The 21591-nt window shown below is 38.7% G+C and overlaps 1 protein-coding gene across 2 annotated transcripts in view; it reads left to right on the top strand.

The window, feature by feature from the left end:
- Window positions 1-17960, top strand: part of LOC121294141 (major histocompatibility complex class I-related gene protein-like) — a 63598-nt gene extending 45638 nt beyond the window's left edge. For both annotated transcript variants that reach the window (XM_041217732.1, XM_041217730.1), the window contains 6 exons: window positions 2107-2379; window positions 4919-5206; window positions 12062-12169; window positions 13316-13348; window positions 13811-13858; window positions 17336-17960. In XM_041217732.1, coding sequence (XP_041073666.1) covers window positions 2107-2379; window positions 4919-5206; window positions 12062-12169; window positions 13316-13348; window positions 13811-13857 — 749 coding nt within the window. In that variant the 3' untranslated portion in view covers window position 13858; window positions 17336-17960. The remainder of the gene's footprint in view (window positions 1-2106; window positions 2380-4918; window positions 5207-12061; window positions 12170-13315; window positions 13349-13810; window positions 13859-17335) is intronic.
- The last annotated feature ends 3631 nt before the right edge of the window (window positions 17961-21591 follow it).

Raw genomic sequence — 21591 nt, 5'->3', positions numbered from 1 at the left:
TTTCTCATTTAAAAACACAGCAGCCCCTCTCAACAACTTCCCAAACCTTATTAAACTGGAGACAAAAATCAGGTGTTTTGCAAGATTTAAACAAAAAATAAAAAAAGTATTTCTCTGACAACAGGTCAAGTGTAATAGGTTAATCAATCATATAACTTAATACAATACCTAAGCTAAAGTGAATTGCTAACGTATTTAAATTAAATAAATTCAAAAACTACTTTCACTTTCATGTTCCAATTACATGCTGCACATTTCCCAGCTAAATCTATCCAAACTAAAGTGATTTCCAATACTATTTATCCTAACATTACATGTAAAACTGTACTATTCTAGAATAGGCTGTGAAGGCTTTACTTTGCTCGACTGAATTAACTATAAAGCAGACGATGTCAAACTTAAAATTATATACTTTACGTGTGTATTTCAGGCAGAAACAGTACAAAAGTAGACATCGCTTATTTATTTATTTATTTATTTATTTTATCCCTGCCATTATAGATTTTTCGCAATAAACAAAGTGGCAAATGACTTATTTTCATAAAGTAATAGCATTACTGGGGTTTACTTGTGCTTTCTTTTTAGCTGTGCACTCAAGTGAAAACTGTCAAATTTAACTTAAACTCTTCAAAAAATAAATGTGGAAAAGGGTTGGGATGTTGTACAAAGAAATTTCGTTTATCACTTTCCTCATAACAGAATATAGGATCACAACGAAACAAAGTTGATCACCTCGTAACTTTTACCTTGCAAGTTTGGCCGGTGTCTGGAAAGTGTGAAGCATTTTTGAGTGATGTCTCTGATTTTGTCCCCTGATTTTCTGACTCACTTGCCAAATCTGAAGCATCACTTTGTTGTTCTTGTTTTTTATGTTAATCCCACACATCCCTTGCCATTTTAGACACAGACATGGATTAATGTGCAACAATGTTTGTAAAAATATTCAGATTTCTCCGCACTAAAGAAAACAATATTACTCCATACCGCTGTTTTCATATCGCACTACTAAAGCCTTCTGCCATTGCTCAACCAATGAGGCACTGACACTAAGCTAAATGGGCGGAGATTTGTGACTCATGCCAAAATGAAATCTCATCAGAATGAAAGCTCGGCCAATCAGCTGACTTGTTCCTGTGTTGGGTTCCCCCCCCAAAAAAATGCTGGATATGGCGGTGACCTTTCAGTCTTGCGTATCAGCAATTTCTTGTTTTGTGAAGGACAGTTGACGCTCAACGGGCCACCAATTGAAGAACACTGGTCTAGGGCATGTAAACGCCTTGGAAAGCTGTGTAAAAGGTGTAAATATTTAGTATCTTTAAACTCGGGACACTGTCTTTTTTCAATCAATGGTGGAACTAAAGCTGTCAGATTCACAAGTCCAAATATTGTGGAAAAACAAGTGGTTTTTATTACATACAGTGACATGTTAAGCGGAAAATCTGACACTGCTGATGTCACAGCCAGTGCAGTTGTAACATTTATTGTATAATTCACTTATTCCAATAGGTCACTCCTTAAACAGTACAGTGAAAAATATTTTATGAATAGGGAACTGTTGGTAGTGCTACAAAGGGGCCAGTGAAAAGGTTGTTATGCTAATAACAAAGTAGATTTTAACAACTGATAAATTGACTTGTAAATGTTTACTAAAAGTACTGCAGTGCTACTTTGTCTCCATGTTTTCACATTCAATGCTCAGACATGCAAGAGAAGAAAAGCACTCTCGAAATTGCCCTTGAAAGCTGCGGCAGTGACTATAGCAGTGAATGAAGTAGATTTCTTGATGGGCAACATGTGGACTGCAAATGTTGCATATACTATATTACAACTGCATGTCTGCACCCAAGACTAACCACATTGCAAGAGTATATTCTATAAGGAGTCTGTTGATACTTTAATAATATATTAATCTAATAATCATGGGTCAGTTGTGGGGCCTCTCACAAAGTATTTTCATGCCACATTTGGCCCCTGGGGCTGCCTAATGACTACCTCTTTAGTGTTCTTTGGAATGCCAGTGCTAACTTCTATAACACATTCAGAAAGCTTTATTTTTAACAGACACTAATGTGTAGTTTGTTTTTTGTCTTTGTGTGTTTACTTCAGTTCACACCTACCAGGACACGGGGGGCTGTGAGCTGGATGATGACGGGACCGGGCGAGCATATTCAGTTCACGCGTATGATGGGAAGGATTTTATTAGTCTTGATGGAGAGACCATGACCTGGGTCGCTGCAGTGCAACAGGCTGTCTTCTATAAACACAAGCGGGAAGCTGACACAGCCTTCCAACAGACTGATGTAGGCTTTTATCAACAGGAGTGTTTCCAGTCACTGAAGTGGTACATCCAGTATGGTATGGAGACTGTGCTGAGGAAAGGTAAAGTAGCAATCTCATAGTATTCCTTGTTTTTAACTCATCAGATACTAACACAGTACAAATACAGATCTTTTGTTTGTAGTTTTTTTTAAAGGAAAAACAATTTCAGACACATCATCTTCTCAGACGTACTGTTTCTGCTTGTATATTCTTCCAGTGATCTCTTCTGGGAGCCCACGAGCCTAACCTGTTTTTAGAAAAATATCGGTCTAAGCACTTCAGACTGTGAGAAACTGGGAGTCTGGAACCAACTCCCCAGTAATGTTATTGAAGCTGACACCCTGGGATCTTTCAAGAAGGTGCTTGATGAGATTCTGGGATCAATAAGCTACAAACGACCAAATGAGCAAGATGGGCCAAATGGCCTTCTCTTGTTTGTAAACTTTCTTATGTTCCTAGTGATATACGTCACCTTACATTCTAATAATACAATCAATACAAATAAATGCAAATGAGGCAACCTTTGCATTGCTTGCACATTAAAGAGCAAACTATAATGAATGGGCACCATACAGGCCATTTTATGTTGGTCCGGAAACATTTTCATTAATTAGAACATATACCAATTACTGTAGTGATAGTTGTTTTTAATATGTAGACTGTAGAAATTTAATACGATCGGCACTAGTTAAGTGTCAAGTCCGGACACTTTTGTGTTGGTCCGGCTTTCACCCATTACACTTTTTCATTTTGCGTGATCCAGATCCATAACTCGCAAATCATTGAAACATTACTTAATTTACTCCTTGCGAGTTTGTATGTTTTAGTTTTGAACTGTTGTGATGTAGCCTATACAGTAAAATGTGAAAGGAATATGTGTGCAGATTTGTTCGTGTTTATAACTACAGCAAATCATTGAGACATGACTTAATGTATTCATTGGCATTACATCATTCATTGGATGAAATCACATTCTTGTATTGTTTTCTTGTAGGAGTTATGCACTAATATATGACAAAGCCTACTGTACAATGTAAGGGTAATATTAATGCATATTTTGGGTGTTCATAAATCGAGATTAATACCTTGCAAATCAATGGGACATGACTTAATTTACTCATTAGCATGAAGTGGGTGTGAAACACCATTCTTTTGCAAGATTGTGTGTAGGAGTTATGAACTATGTAGCCTACAGTAAAATGTGAATGGAATATTTGCGTATTTTGCATGTTCATAATATAATTTTCGTGTTCTTAATATAATTAAGTCCATATATAAAGTCGCATTGAAGCTTAACTGACCCTCAGTATATGTGAAGCTTACACTACAGCCTATGATTACTTGCTGCTCAAATTCAAATTGCAGATGCTGCATTAATAAATAAATGAACCTGCAGATGATCATGCTGAAGTGAGACCTTGTTTGTTTAAACCCTAAATTTACAATGTATGAAATGAACAAATCACAGCAAACAAAATGATACATAAAGCCCAACATATATTAATCACACAATGGTCCTGTGGAAGTGTGGTGGGCAATTCACTGATACACAGGAGACAAAACTTTATTTGTAACGCCACTCAGGCGCACTGCTTTATTTTTACCCGCAGAGGGCGCTGTTGTCCATGTCCGTATTCATACCGACACCAGTAATCAGGTCAACAGGGTTACCAATACCGGTATACTGTCCAGTGCACATACAATTGCTCAAAATAATGATGAAAACAAAAGACACAAAGAAAAAGGGAAAAGAAAACACTACTAACAAAACCACAAAACAAAAGGTGCTGCACTCTGTAGTGTTTCCCCGACCGTCACTACCCGCACGGTCCGGGTCTTTACTACACTCCACCATGTATTTATTTTACCAATTTATTTATCCACACCTGCATTTATTTTATTTTATTTTGTTTTCGTTCTCTGGCCATTCACGGACCGGCAGTAGAGCTTTCACTCGCTCGTTTATCATCCTATAGGGGCCGACTTGAGGAAAAAAAAAGAGCGTTATTTTATAGGCCCAGCAATCACCCAAGGCCCGCCTCCCAACCATTCAGAGAGAGGGAGAGACCACACACCCTCGTCTCACCTGTCTGTGTCAGTGCCATGACTGACAGGGGGATCTTACGGGTTGCTGCCCTCTTCCTGCAAAACCATGCATGCGCCAAACAGTCAGCACAGATCTCCCCTGTTACAGGTCCTATTATTTTTTGTATGTGTTTTAGCTAAGATCAGAGAGCATACTGAAATATGAGAACAAACCCTCTATAGAAACAGTAAATACATGTTTTGCTATCCTGAGATGACAGAATTCACAGGCTGTAATTACTATATTTAATTACTATAAACACAAAAGTACCTGTAAAATGGCAATGCCTGTTTGCTCTGCTGTCAACTAAGACATTACTGAGCTGATCAGTTTTAATAGGAGCAGTTTCATTTCAATCTGACCAGTGTTCTAGAGTTACACTCAGATCAGCCATGCATTAGTTCTCATTTATACAGCCAATCAAAGTGGAGGATATTTCTACAGTGTGATTGAATACTGTATAAAACATTACTGGGTTCTAACTGTAACAGTTTTGATATTGTCCTTCACCAGTCTGTCCTGAAGTGATGCTAATACAGAGGAAAGCACCTAAATCTGCAGGAACAGATGTCATTTGCCACGTGACGGGGTTCTACCCTCGAGAAGTTGAGGTGAACTGGGTCAGAGATGGAGAACATCTGCTGGAGGAGGGGGTGTGGAGCGGGGAGGTGCTACCCAACGGGGACAGAACCTACCAGCTGAGAAAGACCCTGACAGTGAGTCCTGAGGAGCAGGAAAAACACAGCTACTCCTGCCAGGTGGATCACGCCAGTCTGGATGAGAAGATGGATGTGAAATGGGGTAAAAGAGAGAGAGAGAGAGAGAGAGAGAGAGACACACAGACCCTGGTACTGAAATACATAGAGCGAAAAGGGGAGGGAGGCTGTGTAAAATTAAAATACTTGTTTAGTCCAGGACAAATGAGCAATCAGAAACACTGCAGCCATTCTCTTCAGTTCAAAAGCTTTATTGCAACAGGGATTTCCCAGCTGCAGTTACCTGCTGATACCATTTCACAAAGGGGTCTGCTTTAAAAACAGATGCTTCCCAACCTTTTTTAATGTAGGGACCACCTTGGTGTTTTTAATTTTTCCCACATAACCACTTGCCATGCATTTTTTTCACATCATTTTGAAACGCATTTTTATATGTATGTATAAGTACATGTAGAAAGTCATTTTGCACATTGAAAGTTGCTGATGGCAAAGTTCCTGTTTCTTTTGTTTATTTTTTTTTTGCATTCTGAATGCTTTGTAGATAAATGGCTTCTCAACTTTAAAGGTTTACAGGTTTTGTTTGACAAAACTTCCTGACAAAGGACACACTGGGGCATTTGGTAATCAGGTACATGTAAATACCACTGCTGGTCCCCGCAACTGTTACCTCCTGTAGCAAATTGATCTATCCATTTCTAACACAACGTAGTCTATTGCACTCACTGAGTTGCAGACTTCGCTCAATGTACATATAAAAAACACTGGAATACGAAGACGAGGTGGGTGGGAAGCAATTTGAAAAATTAAAAAATCATTGTAGATTGTAGAGTACTTACCACTTCTGGTGAGCTGTGATGCGCAAATTACACGGGATTGGTGGCACACAGTCGATAGGATTTGTAGGCTTTTTGCTTAAATATGACAGCATCAAGAACAGACTGTATACATTTCCAGAAGTAGTGTTTCCTTTTGGCATATTGTCTTGAGATATTAAACCTCGCTGAATAAACCCTATAATAACACAGAGCTGGAATCGATCATTCAGGCTACGATACATTTCACAAATGAACCATTAACTTCCGTTACTATTTGCAGTTAACATCTCCAAAAACATATAATATCGGAATAAGGATATTTCTGTAGCACATATTTATATTGTTAAAAAATAAAAAAGTACCAAAACTGTGGTTTTAATGTTTTTTATTTTTGTTTAATTCATTCTAACCGAGTTAGGAATATTCAATGCAGTGCATTACTTTTATGCAGAGGGTAAATGCTGGGACAGCCAGATAACTTTATTTTTGAATGAGCACAGATTAGAAAGATGTGCATTTACGTGAATGCTGGATATAGATTGTTTTAACACTAGAACAACCAAGGTGGTCATTTTGACTGTTTTTGCAATTTAAATTGCTCTGCCTGTATTTAACACGATCACCGCTATAGACGCTTTTTCAACGGCTTTCGCAGTTCAAATTTAAATATCTCTGCGTATGTGACTATCTTGTGTATGTCCATTCTTAAGTGTTACAAAATATTTGAATTAAATACTCATACGGTGTTTCAGCTGCAGAATCGTAAAAATGAATAAATTAAAAGCACTTGCTGCTTCAACCGCCAAACCCGCAGTTTATGCGGCATATTGAAATCAATACAACGTAGCCAACAATTTAGTCTGGGCTTCGTAATAAAATCAGTCATTGTGAAAGAACATATTTTATACTCCTGTCGAGTGCTGATACACTAATGAAAGTCATTCTACACATCCTATTATTATTATTATCATTATTATTGTTATTATTATATTAGCAGTTGTAACAAAATCTACACATTGAATCACAATAGTTTGATATAGCTACGCTACTTATTTCTCATTTGCCTGTCCTCTGAATAGAGTTACCACCAACAGCTCAAGCCGTGCGAGCCCCCCTGCACTCCACTACACTCGCACGGCTGTGGTAGGTGGTGGTACTGGCAGGTGGCCTGTGGCTGTTTTCTATAATGTTTTGGACCTGGCAGCCATCAATGCTTTGGTTTTGTAGGAGTGCACCGGCAACACAATCACTCGGAGGGATTTCATTTTACAGCTAGCCCTGGAGCTATGGCAGAAACATTTTGATAAGAGACACGAAAGCCGGCTGGCAAATGCCCCTCAACCTTCAGCCAGTGTTGCGCCCACTGGCACATGGAGTAAAACACAATGCCAGGTTGCTAAGTGCAATAAAAAAATAACTTTTGATGTTTGTGCCCGTTGTGAAAAGGCAGTCTGTGGCAATGCACTGGTACAGTTGAAAAGCGTGTTTTCTGCATCAGTTGTACAGGCAGTCCTCTCACTTATGATACAGTTGGTTCCTGAAAGTCGCAATGTAAGTCAAAGCGTCACAAGTCGAAGCACATTTTCCCATAGGCACAATGTTATAAATTGGGGTTACGTTCCTGACTCTTTGGCCAGATAAGATAGTTTTACAAAAATGACCCGTTATATTGTACTCTGTAAAGATTTAAATAAATATTTGCATCTCAGCCCGGTGGTTACGAGCATATTACTGAGACGCCTACTTGCCTGTTTAAAAGTACAGACTAGGGGCTTTCCAATGACGTATTCATTATGTGTATGCGGTACTCCTATAGCTGGAACTACGATCTTCTGAAGTTAAGCCTCTCATCATGTGACAGAATTCATAGCTTAGGTTTCATTTTGAGTCCATTACTCTTAAGTTACATGCATAAAAAAAAAAAACGCTAGACTGAGTCAGGGTGACCACAGCAGCTACTGCAGTTCAGACACTGAGCATGTGCACATGACACATGGCTCGTGTCTCGCTGTGCCGTATCGATATCGTAAAGTCGAAGCACGGCAATAATGCAAAAGAGTCATAAATCAAACAGTCGTAAGTCGAGGATCATCTGTACTTAGAAAGCTGTAATATAACTATGAACAGACAGACAGAGCCTTTTGAACTCTGTTTAACTTAAAGCGCTTTCATGTTGCATAAGTTGTTATATTTTTGTTTTATGCTATTTTTATCACTAGTTATTTATGTTTTATAATTTTATATGTGCGTACAACTTTCTACACCTGTTTACACAAGTTTATTGCAGAAGTTGGTTTTTTATTATAGTTTTTCATGTTTATGTATATGTGCTTTTTGAAAAAATAAGAAAAAGGTTCAATGTAAATATGGTTTTTCTGCTCTGAAAATGTTCATAAATAAAAATATTAAGTTGTATCTGTTTTTCATTTTCATATCGAAGCTGTTTTAAAATGGAGCCGCACATTTTGTGGGTACGGCGGTTGTATGTAGTCCGAAATCTCGGCAGTGTTAAGATACAGAGCTGAGCTTTCCTGACTTCTTAAATATATGTACTAATTACCCTGATAAAAGAGATAAAATACTGTCATACCTATTCCGACCAGGCGCGGTCAAATTGACCGATACGTATAAAACATATTATAAGAATTAAATCTTGCGGTATTATTTGTATTTATCAGTCGATCATGTGTTGAAGTTTGGTCATGTCAGTCTGCATTCCTCAAGTGAGCGGTCTTCTGACTTTTCTATTGTTTCAATGAGCCTCCTGATATCTCATCAATCAGCCTTGACAGCTCATGGCGCCAGGCTGTTTGTCTGCACTCTGGTTACTATATAAGTCACTTGTTTTTCTAAGAAATTAATTGTTATCCCAATACACATTGAAAATGGATTGCGGAAGATGCAGGACAGCAAAGCAGTGTTTGTAATTCCTGCAAATTTTACCAAACAATTCTGATGCAGCAGAGACAGAGAATTATGAATCTGGCTCTGAAGCAGACTGGGTTTGCTAAGATTAATCTTCCAGCAGCAGTGACACAGAGGGTGCAGATGTTCCTGTGGGAGAAGCAGTCCTGTGGCAGCCCCTGCAAGGATACCAGTCACTTCACCTGCATCAGCCCCTGCACCTGTTCCACCAGCAACTTCACCTCAGGCAGCCGCTTCTCCAGCACCACCTGGCATTCAAGAGGCTGGTAATGATGGCACTGTTTGGAACACTATAAATCCTGGTGTTGAAGCTGCAGGTAGAAGGGGTGAACATAATATTTTGTGGTAATTTCCAGGGCCCGTGCCATATGCAAAACACAACATTGAGAGCGCATTGAGTGTTTATCGCTTACTGATTGACATGCATACGCTTCCCCACATACAACGTTGCACTGAAGCAGAAGTCCACCGATAGCTACAAGATGATCCCGGTCATTGCACTAGTATATGCATGTGGAGCATTTGGTGCCAGAAGCCTGGGTTGCTGTTGATAGCTGTGCCAAGTGCACAAACACAGTCAGTGATAAGTGTGCTGCATATGTTGAAAAGTGCAGGATCTGTGTGATTTTTGTGCCAGCACTTAGACATTCTAAATGAAGCCCATTCTGTTCAAGTGTTTATTTATTCATGTAATTTGGATTATAGTATGTCTGAGTATAAACGCATAGCTTCGGTTGCATATATGCGCTTTGTTATGTAGGCAAAAACACATTTATTTTAAATGTATTTGATACTTACATTGTTTCAGTTGTACAGTTTTGTGTGTATATGATATACCTGTATGTACACAATTTATTTTTCAAATATTTATTTAATTTTTTACAAGTTTTTGAGGTTGCGTGTTATCTGTATATCAACACATTTCTGTTCAGATTATCAGTTTCGGTTGTGTTTGTGCTTTATATGACGTTCCGGAATAAAACTATGACTTAAATTCAATTATTTGTCATTTCATTATAATATTTGTTATTTTTAATACCCCAGTCAAATTGACCGCTCATGGTGGTTCTAGGTATGCTTGTAAACACTATAAATGGCTGTTCTAGTGTTAAGTAATGCTGGCCAAATAAACAAAAAGTCTGCACCTTCATAATGTGTAACAGTTGTTTTAGTTGGTAGTTGTTTCACATTAGAAGGCTGTTTCAGTTAATGAAGGTGATGCTTAGTATTGCATCAAAGGGAGCTGTAATTATATATATATATATATATATATATATATATATATATATATATAAACACAGCTATTATTTTCTTTTGTCTATTTCCCCTTTTTACGTCTGATGTATGTCACCGAGAGTAAGTATTCACCCCCCCCCCCCCCCCCCCCCCCCCTTGGACTTTTCCACATTTTATTGTGTTACAACATGGAATCAAAATTGATTTAATTAGGAGTTTTTGCCACTGATCAACACAAAAAAAACACTCTTCAACTCTTTCCACATATTCTCAATTGTATTGAGGTCCAGGCTTTGACTGGGCCACTCCTGGACATTGACCTTTTTGTTTTTAAGCCACTCCAGTGCGGCTTTGGCTGTATGTTTGGGGTCATTGTCCTGCTGCAAGATGAATCTTCTCAAGTCCCAGGTCTCTTGCAGACTTCATCAGGTTTTCCTTCAGGATTTCTCTGTACTTTGCTGCATCCATTTTGGCCCTGACGCAGAGAAGCTTATCCATAGCATGATGCTGCTACCAGCATGCTTCGCAGAAGGGATCGTGTTCTCAGGATGATGTGTGGCGTTACGCTTGCGCCCAACATAGAGCTTAGCATTGAGGCCAAAAAGTTATATTTTGGTCTCATCAGACCATAGAATCTTCTTTCACTTGGTCTGTGTCTCCCACATGCCTTCTGGCAAACTCTAGCCAAGATTTGATGCAAGTTTTTTTCAGCAATGGCTTTCTTTTTGCCACTGTCCCATAAAGGCCAGTTTTGTGAAGCACCCGGGCTATTGTTGCCGTATGCACAGTGTATCCCAGCTCAGCCATGGTGGACTGTAACTCCTTTACAGTTGCCATAAGCCTCTTGGTGGCCTCCCTGACTAGTGCCCTTCTTCCCCGGATACTCAGTTTTTGAGGATGGCCTGTTCTAGGCAGATTCACATTTGTGCCATATTCTCTCCATTTCTTAATAATGGACTTTACTGTGCTCCGGGGGATATTCAATGCCTTGGAAATGTTCTTATATCCTGCCCCTGATTTGGTGCTTTTGAAGGACCTTATTCCGGATTTGCTTTGAATGTTCCTTCATCTTCATGACGTAGTTTTTGTTAGGAAATGTACTAACCAACTGTGGGGCCTCCCAGAGACAGGTGTATTTAACCTGAAATCATGTGAAAAACTCCTAATTGAATCCATTTTGAATACATATTGTGTAGAAATGGTTTTTTGCAAGAATTGTGTAACAGGAATTTTGGGAGTTGTTTGCAAACCATCTGGAGTTTACTCACAGACCACAGGCTGGGAACCATTGTGGTATACCTGTGTACTAGCTAAGTGTAGAAACACAGGCAAGCATGACAAAGCACAGAAAATGTCAACAAAATATAACTATTTTGAACACTTTAACTATTTCCCATAGAAAGACATTCACTCGTTTGTACAGGGAAACAGTCACTTGTTGCTGGGATTCAGGTTTGCTTTTAAGTAGGCATGTTTTCTTTTAAAAGTACAGTATGTGCCTTGAGCTTTGAATTTTTCAAGTTATGTTTGTGTTAGTTTTGGTAAACAATTTGTGCTTATCAAAAAAGCTGAACTTCATTCAAGAAAGAGTTCATTGTGTTTACATCCTGTTCAACAACTGCACAATTCAGAATAGCTACATGACCCAGTGCCTGCACAGCTAGATCTACATTGATTTAGGCAGAAGAGACCTAAAATCATGCTAAATTCCAGAATAGACTGGTTCTAGATTGTAGAGGGCATCTCACTATTCATTTCAATAGGGATTTGGTCGGGACCCAAAAATCATGCCGAGTTCTACAGAATGCTGATAAGTAGAGGGCCTGGATTAGACGGGTTTTACTGTAAATGCACCACGCACGCACCACTGTTATTGTGCTTTAAATGGAGCATAATGCCTGCTGCAGAGATGTTGGTCATTATCTTTACTGATTCCTTTTGCTAAATAGTCTGTGTGTTTGCAGTTCCAGAGGCTGGTCTGAACATGTGGTTTGTTGCTGGTGGTGTGCTGGCTGCCCTGGTTCTGATCGCAGTAATCATAGGAGTTCTTATCTGGAAGAAAAGAGCATCAGGTGAGAGAGCTAATGCTACATTTCTAATTCTCTTATGAATGGTATACTGTATATACAGAATAGTTGACAAGTTTTGATGGAGAAATTAAATAGAAATGTGTGTGCTAAGATTAACATGAACAAGCCCCCATTTCTAGCATATCTTGTCTTTTAACACGCTTGGTCTCTCGTGCAGTAACTGTCTGTAGGGTACGTGTACTAGTCTTTGCACTGGGCTGCTGATTCCTCGATTTGTAGGAATCTGAAGAGCTGTCTGCCAGTCGTCTCCAGGCTCAGCTTTCAGCTGGCCTTAAAGTTTAGGTTCTGAAAAAAACTACTGCCACTACTGAGGATGGGATAGAGCCCTAACTCCTGAAACAGCTGCCCAAGGAGTCTGTATGTTTCTTTAACTACAAATGACACACCAGTTTTGTAGAGCACTGGAAACGTTACCCAACATGAGTTCAACACACATTCTGTACTCTCAGAAAACAACATGTAAATAATGTGTGCTTATAATTCCAACAGGATTCTTACAGGTGTTAAAAAGGACATTCATATTTTGGAAGTGCTTTTACAATAAGAATCCAAAAATCAGTGCTGGGAAACCAGGATATTTTGGGATGCCCTGGATAGGGACACGGACCCACAATTTCAGGGCAGTCTTGTTCAAGGCTGGACGGGTCACCCTGGTTGCCCTCAGTCATTTTTTTGGCTACTATTTTTATTCTTAATGCGTGAAAAAACATGTGCATTAAAGAGACGTAACTGATAGAATCTTCAGAAAAACATCTGCTATGGTTTTCATGCTCTTGGCTGCCAAAAATGGGTCAACAATTTTTGGGTGATTTTTAGGGAGTGCTTGTAATAATGAATCTCAACAAGGTACTATAGTTCTAAAAAACAGTACTGGTGCTGGAAAAGTGATTGTGTCCAGCTCTGGCATGTGTGCACAAATAACATGATTTTTGCAGTGTGTGGAATAATAATAATAATAATAATAATAATAATAATAATAATAATAATAATACTAATAATAATAATAATAAAATAATAATAATAATAATAATAATAATAATAATAATAATAATAATAATAATACATTTCTCAATGATATGAAGCAAATTTGTAAATATTTTAATCCTGAGTTTTGTAATTCAATCCTAGGTGCCAAGAGACCTGACTACACACCAGCGCAGAGTGAGTTTTTTAGATGTGTTTTAATTGTATAGATTTAAGTAACTTAATTTTAAAATGAAACACTTTGATTTGTTGAAGATTAAGACTGGAGAAAAACAACAAACAGCTGTGAATTAAATAATAATTAAATAAAAGACTAATTTGAATTTTTACAGTGGTTGGGAATGCAGTTCTTTTAAATACCGTTCTTGTGAGAAATTTAACTTAAGCTACATATAAAAACAGATTTGTAGAAATTGCCTATACCTTCTTAATGTCTTTTCTAATCATTCTCTGTGGTTCTGAGTATTAATATTTGTTTTCTCAATAGCTGTCTTTAACTGGTTTACACTGCTTTAGGAGTGAATTTTTTTCTAATGCCACATGTGCTATTGAAGTGAGACGTTCTTTAAGGCTCTGTTTTTCCGTAAAAGATCTCTTCATACCTGGTACCTGGTTTCATTGTTTTTTTTATTATTTCAGCAAAGGAACAAAGTGATGCATCACCCAACTCCATCAACAATGACTGAGGTAAATATACATTTTCTTCACTTTACACAAGTATTTGTGTTTTACTCTTTTTATCAATCAATTAAAACCCCAAAAAGTTGTATTAAACACACCACTGCTTACATTTCAAAATATTTTTGTCTTTTTGCTAAATTAAATGTAGGAATTTTTAAAGTTCTGTAATTAAACTTGCAGTATTCTCTTAAAAGAACTAAGATATATACTATAGACTAGGACAGAGGACAGCACACCAACAAAGGAGGGTAGAGTTCAGAGAAGAGCCTGAGAGCGCTCTTGATTCTCACTGATACTCCAGCATTGTCTTGATAGGACAGAGCACAGCACACCAACACGGAGGGTAGAGTTCAGAGGAGAGCCTGAGAGCGCTCCTGCTTCTCACATTTCCTGCTGCACTCAGTGCTGAGTTGGTTCATAGAACTGGGAGAATTCCTTTCTTATGCCTCGTTTCCACTGCCGGCCATGGCCACAGCAACAACAGCCCTGGCCGGCTGTGGCCAGTTTTTCTGGCCCACTTTGCTTTATTGTACCTAATGTGGCCAGACTGCTGACAAATGAACTCTGTAGTCACATAGCAGGGAGGCATGTGCTTGTATAGGAAGCAGAGAGGGGAACAGAAAAGCATTTAACCCTTTACAGTGGCTGCAATCAAACAAAATTCTGATGGCATGTGGGAAAATGAGGAGACAACATTTTTGTTATCCGTATGAGATGACTCGGAAATACAAAAACAATTAATGGGCACTGTGCAGAATATTCATGTCTATGCAAAAATAGAAGTCCTTGCAGATAACGGATTCACACGAACACACAAACACACAACAGTACTGACAGACAAAATAAACAAACTGCCGGTTGACTGCAGAAAAATTTAAGACAGCAACAACTATGTAACACAATTTTTGTTCCTGGGTAGTAAGTGTTATTTCCTAATTGCTTATGCCTCAAAAGTATAGCAAATGGCTATTATTCCCCACAAACTTTGCTTTTGTGATCAGGACAGTGATATTTAGAAATTTACCTATTTCCAATGGGAAAACGGGCGAATTTGTGTCTTTTCGTTCACATAAAGTCAGAAAAAAACAACATATGAATCCAAATTAACATGTATTTATACTAAAGTTATACAAAAATGACTACAAAAGATTTAGAAGTGAGTAGTTTTTCGAGATTTACGATTATACTGTAAATCACTTTCACGAATCAGCCCCCAAATGTAGTCTCCCATCATGTTCTCGTTATACTGTCCTTGGTAGCGGCGTTCAAAGTCCAGTATATCCTGGTGGAAGTGCTCGCCTTGCTCCTCCAAGTACGCTCCCATGTTCTCCTTGAATTTATCAAGATGAGCATCAAGGATATGGACTTTGAGGGACATCCTACAGCCCATTGTGCCGTAGTTCTTCACCAGAGTCTCAACCAGCTCCACATAGTTTTCGGCCTTGTGATTGCCCAGGAAGCCGGAACCACTGCCACAAAGCTGTTCCAAGCCGCTTTCTCTTTACTAGTGAGCTTCTTGGGGAATTCATTGCACTCCAGGATCTTCTTTATCTGTGGTCCGACGAAGACACCGGCTTTGACCTTTGCCTCAGACAGCTTAGGGAAGAAGTCTTGAAGGTACTTGAAGGCTGCCGACTCCTTATCTAGAGCTCTGACAAATTGTTTCACAAGGCCCAATTTGATGTGCAGTGGTGGCATCAGCACCTTCCGGGGGTCCACCAGTGGCTTCCACTTGACGTTGTTCCTCCCCACAGAGAACTCGGTCCGCTGTCGCCAGTCCCGCCTGTGGTAGTGCTCCTTGGTGTCCCTGCTGTCCCAAAGGCAAAGATAGCAAGGAAACTTGGTAAAACCGCCTTGGAGACCCATCAGGAATGCCACCATTTTATGTCTCCTATGACCTCCCAGAAAAATGCAGAGATGTATCCACTTAGGCAGCTGGAACTAAACTGAACTGGTGGGCTTAAGGCCCCTGTATTTATACTACTATTTCTATTACTGGAAAGTTCTAGAAAGTTCTAGAAGTTACTCCAAGTTTACTCAGCACTGAATCTATCAGGAATGTTCTGGAAAATAGGTAAATTTCAAACTATCGCTGTTTTGGTCACAAAAGCAAAGTTTTTGGAGAATAATAGCCATTTTCTATACTTTTGAGGCATAAGCAATTAGGAAATAACACTTACTACCCAGGAACCAAAAAAAAAATTAAAAAATTGTTACACGGTGCAATCAGAGCGCGAACAACCAAAATGTTTTTTGCTTTATGAACAAATTGACAGTGTTTTAGGGCGCTGGCCCAGGAATGAGTTGTAGTGTCTTTTGAACAGTACCTGTGTGGAGAATGCCATGATGGAACAGTACTCTACAGGTAGGGCTTCACATATTATCATTTAAAAAAAAAATTGCATTTATAAAGCTTTAGTAAACCAGAAGCTTATATAAGCTGTTTTTCTTTCTTGTAGATAAAACATACATGTGAAATTTCTATAGATAAGTATATATAAGCTTTACTGTTCTCTCTGTGTCTGCTAACAGTAATCATGCTTCGGTAAACATTCAGAGCACTACAGTGATTCTAGAATAAAACGTGTCTTGGGAGTTGTTACTGGTTAAGGGCGAGATCACAATACTTTTTTGCCCAGGCGAAATGCGACAACGACAAAACCTAGCTGTTTGTTTTGGCTGCTGTTGCCCCATTTTGAAATATTTTATTTGCTAGTGGTGCTAGATTTACATATAACTGATTCACTTTCAATCTATCTTCTTTTTGGCTTGGAAAATTGGGTTTTGAGAATGCTGTTTACAATAGTGTATAGCACAAAAATAAAAATAACGACAAAACTTTTTTCAATTGCGGCATTCACGGCTCAGGCAGTTTTTTCCCCTGTATTTCTACCACTACAGGTTTATTTAAAATGCAGCACAATACCTTCCCACAGTCCCCCAGTGACCTGATGATGCAGGACAAGAACTTCCTAATTTGGCCACGTTAGGAAGAAACACAGTTGGCCTGAGTCAGTCAGGGCCGGCCAGCACCAGCCCCGTTCCGCAGTGGAAACGAGGCATACTTTCATCTAGCCTGTTGTGGCCACTGCTATTGTACAGCTTTATACAGGGATGTGTTATTGAGGGCTATATATATATATTGGACACTTCTGACTGGTCTCATCTGTTATAATCCCATCACAGCTTGAAAGTTACTGGGTGCAATTTTAATAATGTTTGCAGCAGAGTAAAAACTGTTTTACCTCCTAGGATAAAACAGTGTACCTGTAGCATAGGTGCAGGCAGCAGCAATTCAAAACAGTGTACCTGTAGCATAGGTGCAGGTATCACTAATTTTATTTTTATTTTGAGTTGCTTCTTGATAGTTTGAGAATATAAAACAAAGTTAGCAAACAAAAACTAAACTGTTTCCATTGTACTCTTCTCACCCATGTGCTTTACTAACCAGAGCCTCTTTGTTCCATTTCTGTATTGTTCCAGGTGTGACTCCATTGCCGAGATGCATAAAGAGAGCAAACCACTCAACTGAGCCTTCATCTTTTACACTTCATGATACACTGTCAATTCCTCTAGTAGTCTTTGAGAAGCCACCATTGGCCATGCTCGATTTTGCACTGTGCGTCCCTCTTAGCATGTAACTGCGGCATTAAACTGCACCAAACTTTGTATAGGGAGTGAACTTTTTGAAAAAAATATTCTTTACATAACTCTTTTTAATTAAGGCTTTTTGAGTAGCACCTTGGAATGTCTAAAAATTCAAGTGTTGCATAAATATCTTTATTGTACATGAAGAAAAACAAGAAAGGTTCACTCTTGAAACCCATCACCAAAAAAACATACCACTTTATTTCCAAAGCAAATCTTTATTTATTAAACATGCTTTACAAAATGCTGAGTATAGAAGTTGCATAAGCCTGTGGAAAGCACTAATAGATTTAAACATTAAAAAGTTTGACATCTTTCCTGAAGATATATTTGTTCCTGACTATATGATTATGTGGAATGTCTAGAAATATTTAGAGCCTTATTCTCAATGTTTTACACCAGTCTAACATACAGTGGCTCTCAAAAGTATTCACCCCCCCCTTGGACTTTTCCACATTGTATTGTGTTACAACATGGAATCAAAATGGATTTAATTAGGAGTTTTTGCCACTGATCAACACAAAAAGTGAAAAACAAAATCTAACAATTAATTGTTCTAAATTAATTACAAATATAAAACAGAAAATAATTGATTGCATATGTATTCACCCCCTTTGCTATGACACATCTAAATAAGTCACATAATTAGTTGAATGGAGTCCACCTGTATGCAATTAAGGTGTTTCACATGATTTCAGGTTAAATACACCTGTCTCTGGAAGGTCCCACAGTTGGTTAGTACATTTCCAAACAAAAACTACATCATGAAGACAAAGGAACATTCAAAGAAAATTCGCAAAAAGGTTCTTCAAAAGCACCAATCAGGGGTAGGATATAAGAACATTTCCAAGGCATTGTTTTATTCAGGAACGTCATATAAAGCACAAACACAACCAAAACATTGTTCAAATTATCAGTTTATTTACAGAAATGTGTTGATATACAGAGATTACATAACATGCAACCTCAAAAAATTGTAAAAAATTAAATAAATATTTGAAAAATAAATATTTTGACTTTATGGACTTTTTTTGTGTTGATCAGTGGCAAAAAATCCATTAAATCCTAATTAAATCCATTTTGATTCCATGTTGTAACACAATAAAATGTGGAAAAGTCCAAGGGGGGATGAATACTTTTGAGAGCCACTGTATATTCCAATGGTATGGTGAAGGTGAAAAAGTAAAAGGTGAAAAATAACTGGACATCTACCAATAATGTGATTCCACATGTTTGTCAACGTCAAAATACACCAGGGATCGCAAGCAGTTTGATATCCAGACCATTTACACTGAACAAAAATATAAACGCAACATATAAAGTGTTGGTTCCATGTTTCATGAGCTGAAATAAGATCCCAGAAATTTTCCATATGCACAAAAAGCTTATTTCTCTCAAATTTTGTGCACAAATTTGTTTACATCCCTGTTAGTGAGCATTTCTCCTTTGCCAAGATAATCCATCCACCTGACAGGTGTGGCATATCAAGAAGCTGATTAAACAGCATGATCATTGCACAGGTGCATTTTGTACTGGGGACAATAAAAGGCCACTCTAAAATGTGCAGTTTTATCACACAACACAATGCCACAGATGTCTCAAGTTTTGAGGGAGCGTGCAATTGGCATGCTTACTGCAGGAATGTCCACCAGAGCTGTTGCCAGAGAATTGAATGTTAATTTCTCTACCATAAGCCGCTTCCAACGTCGTTTTAGAGAATTTGACAGTACGTCCAAATGGCCTCACAACCGCAGAACATGTGTAACCGCCAGCCCAGGACCTCCACATCCGGCTTCTTCACCTGCGGTATCGTCTGAGACCAGCACCCAGACAGCTGATGAAACTGTGAGTTTGCACAACTGAAGATTTCTGCACAAACTGTCAGACACCATCTCAGGGAAGCTCATCTGCATGCTCGTCATCCTCACCAGGGTCTTGACCTGACTGCAGTTCAGCGTCATAACCGACTTCAGTGGGCAAATGCTCATCTTCGATGGCCACTGGCACACTGGAGAAGTGTGCTCTTCACGGATGAATCCCAGTTTCAACTGTACCGGACAGATGGCAGATAGCGTGTATGGCGTCGTGTGGGTGAGCGGTTTACTGATGTCAACGTTGTGTCCCATAATGGCGGTGGGGTTATGTTATGGGCAGACATAAGCTACGGACAACAAACACAATTGCATTTTATCGGTGGCAATTTGAATGCACAGAGATACCATGACGAGATCCTGAGGCCCATTGTCGTGACATTCATCCGCCGCCATCACCTCATGTTTCTGCATGATAATGCACGGCCCCATGTCGCAAGGATCTGTACACAATTCCTGGAAGCTGAAAATGTCCCAGTTCTTCCATGGACTGCATACTCACTAGACATGTCACCTATTGAGCATGTTTGGGATGCTCTGGATCGACGTGTACGACAGCGTGTTCCAGTTCCAGCCAATATCCAGCAACTTCGCACACCCATTGAAGAGGAGTGGGACAACATTCCACAGACCACAATCAACAGCCTGATCAACTCTGTGCGAAGTAGATGTGTCGCGCTGCATGAGGCAAATGGTGGTCACACCAGATACTGACTGGTTTTCTGATCTACGACCCCTACCTTTTTTTAAGGTACCTGTGACCAACAGATGCATATCTGTATTCCCAGTCATGTGAAATCCATAGATTTGGGCCTAATCAATTTATTTTAATTGACTGATTTCCTTATATGAACTGTAACTCAGTAAAATCTTTGAAATTGTTGCATGTTGCGTTTATATTTTTGTTCAGTGTATATTAAACAATGTTTTTATGTTTTAAACCACCACATATCACACAAAAAAAAAATACCATGGTTTGAACTTGCAACATAAGAACATAAGAAAGTTTACAAACGAGAGGAGGCCATTCGGCCCATCTTGCTCGTTTGGTTGTTAGTAGCTTATTGATCCCAAAATCTCATCAAGCAGCTTCTTGAAGGATCCCAGGGTGTCAGCTTCAACAACATTACTGGGGAGTTGATTCCAGACCCTCACAATTCTCTGTGTAAAAAAGTGTCTCCTATTTTCTGTTCTGAATGCCCCTTTTTCTAAACTCCATTTGTGACCGCTGGTCCTTGTTTCTTTTTTCAGGCTGAAAAAGTCCCTTGGGTCGACACTGTCAATACCTTTTAGAATTTTGAATGCATGAGGTCCTTGAAGAGCACACGGCCATAGCCCACTGTGTCACAGGGCAGTTGTTGAAATGCGTTAATTTTGTAAGCTTACAAACATGCCTGACCAGCTTTTGCTGAAAACTTGAAGGTTCTGCTCGATTCTAGAAATGCTCTATTTCCTGTTTTGAAAATATCTAGTTTCCTGTTTGGATACCATAGAATGGAATTGTACACAAGAGAATCATGTAGCTTCCTTGTCTAAATCTCTGATCTCTGATAAATTGCAGTTCCTTGTTTAATTAAAAATTAAATAAAGGAATAATTTATTAGGTAGAAATAAATAAATGCTTAAATGCATAGAGGAATAAATATATTTAGAAAAAAACTGTTTTAAATAAATAAATGTATAAATTAATATTTATATTATAAATGTATAAATAAATTAATAAATAGCAAGTCAGAAAAATGTCATATTAACACGAAGCCCCGCAGCAGTAATTTTGGTGGTATTTGGTTTTAAAATGTAATTTTATACAGTAGTATAACACGAGGCTGTGCGTTCATGTGCCTTTTTGTCCGTATGTATTAAATATTCACACAAAGCATGAAACGTGGGAGTGCAGAAGTAAAGGAGATTTATTAGATTATACCTGAAAGCCCCGGGAGCATTGACGACCACACAGAAAACAATTGTATTGTGATTATACAGAACGGTATTCTACTTTTATTATTTTTATTTACCAGTCAGCAGTGTGTTTAGCTGTAATCAGATGAGTCTCTACTCTCTGTCTGAGTGACGACTGACAGTCTGTTGTTTTCAATCAGCCTTTGAAGGCTGCCAGCTGCGCTTCGATTAGCATCAGGACTAGTGAAAATAAATACCAGAGACCGTGGAGTTTTACTACGCCACAAAATATGGAGTGGATGTTTTGGATCAGATGGCACG

The sequence above is a fragment of the Polyodon spathula genome, chromosome 18 (assembly GCF_017654505.1).
Source record: "Polyodon spathula isolate WHYD16114869_AA chromosome 18, ASM1765450v1, whole genome shotgun sequence".
NCBI lineage: Eukaryota > Metazoa > Chordata > Actinopteri > Acipenseriformes > Polyodontidae > Polyodon > Polyodon spathula.
The sequence above is the reverse complement of the archived record's forward strand: the minus strand, read 5'-3'. Positions and strand labels throughout refer to the sequence as shown.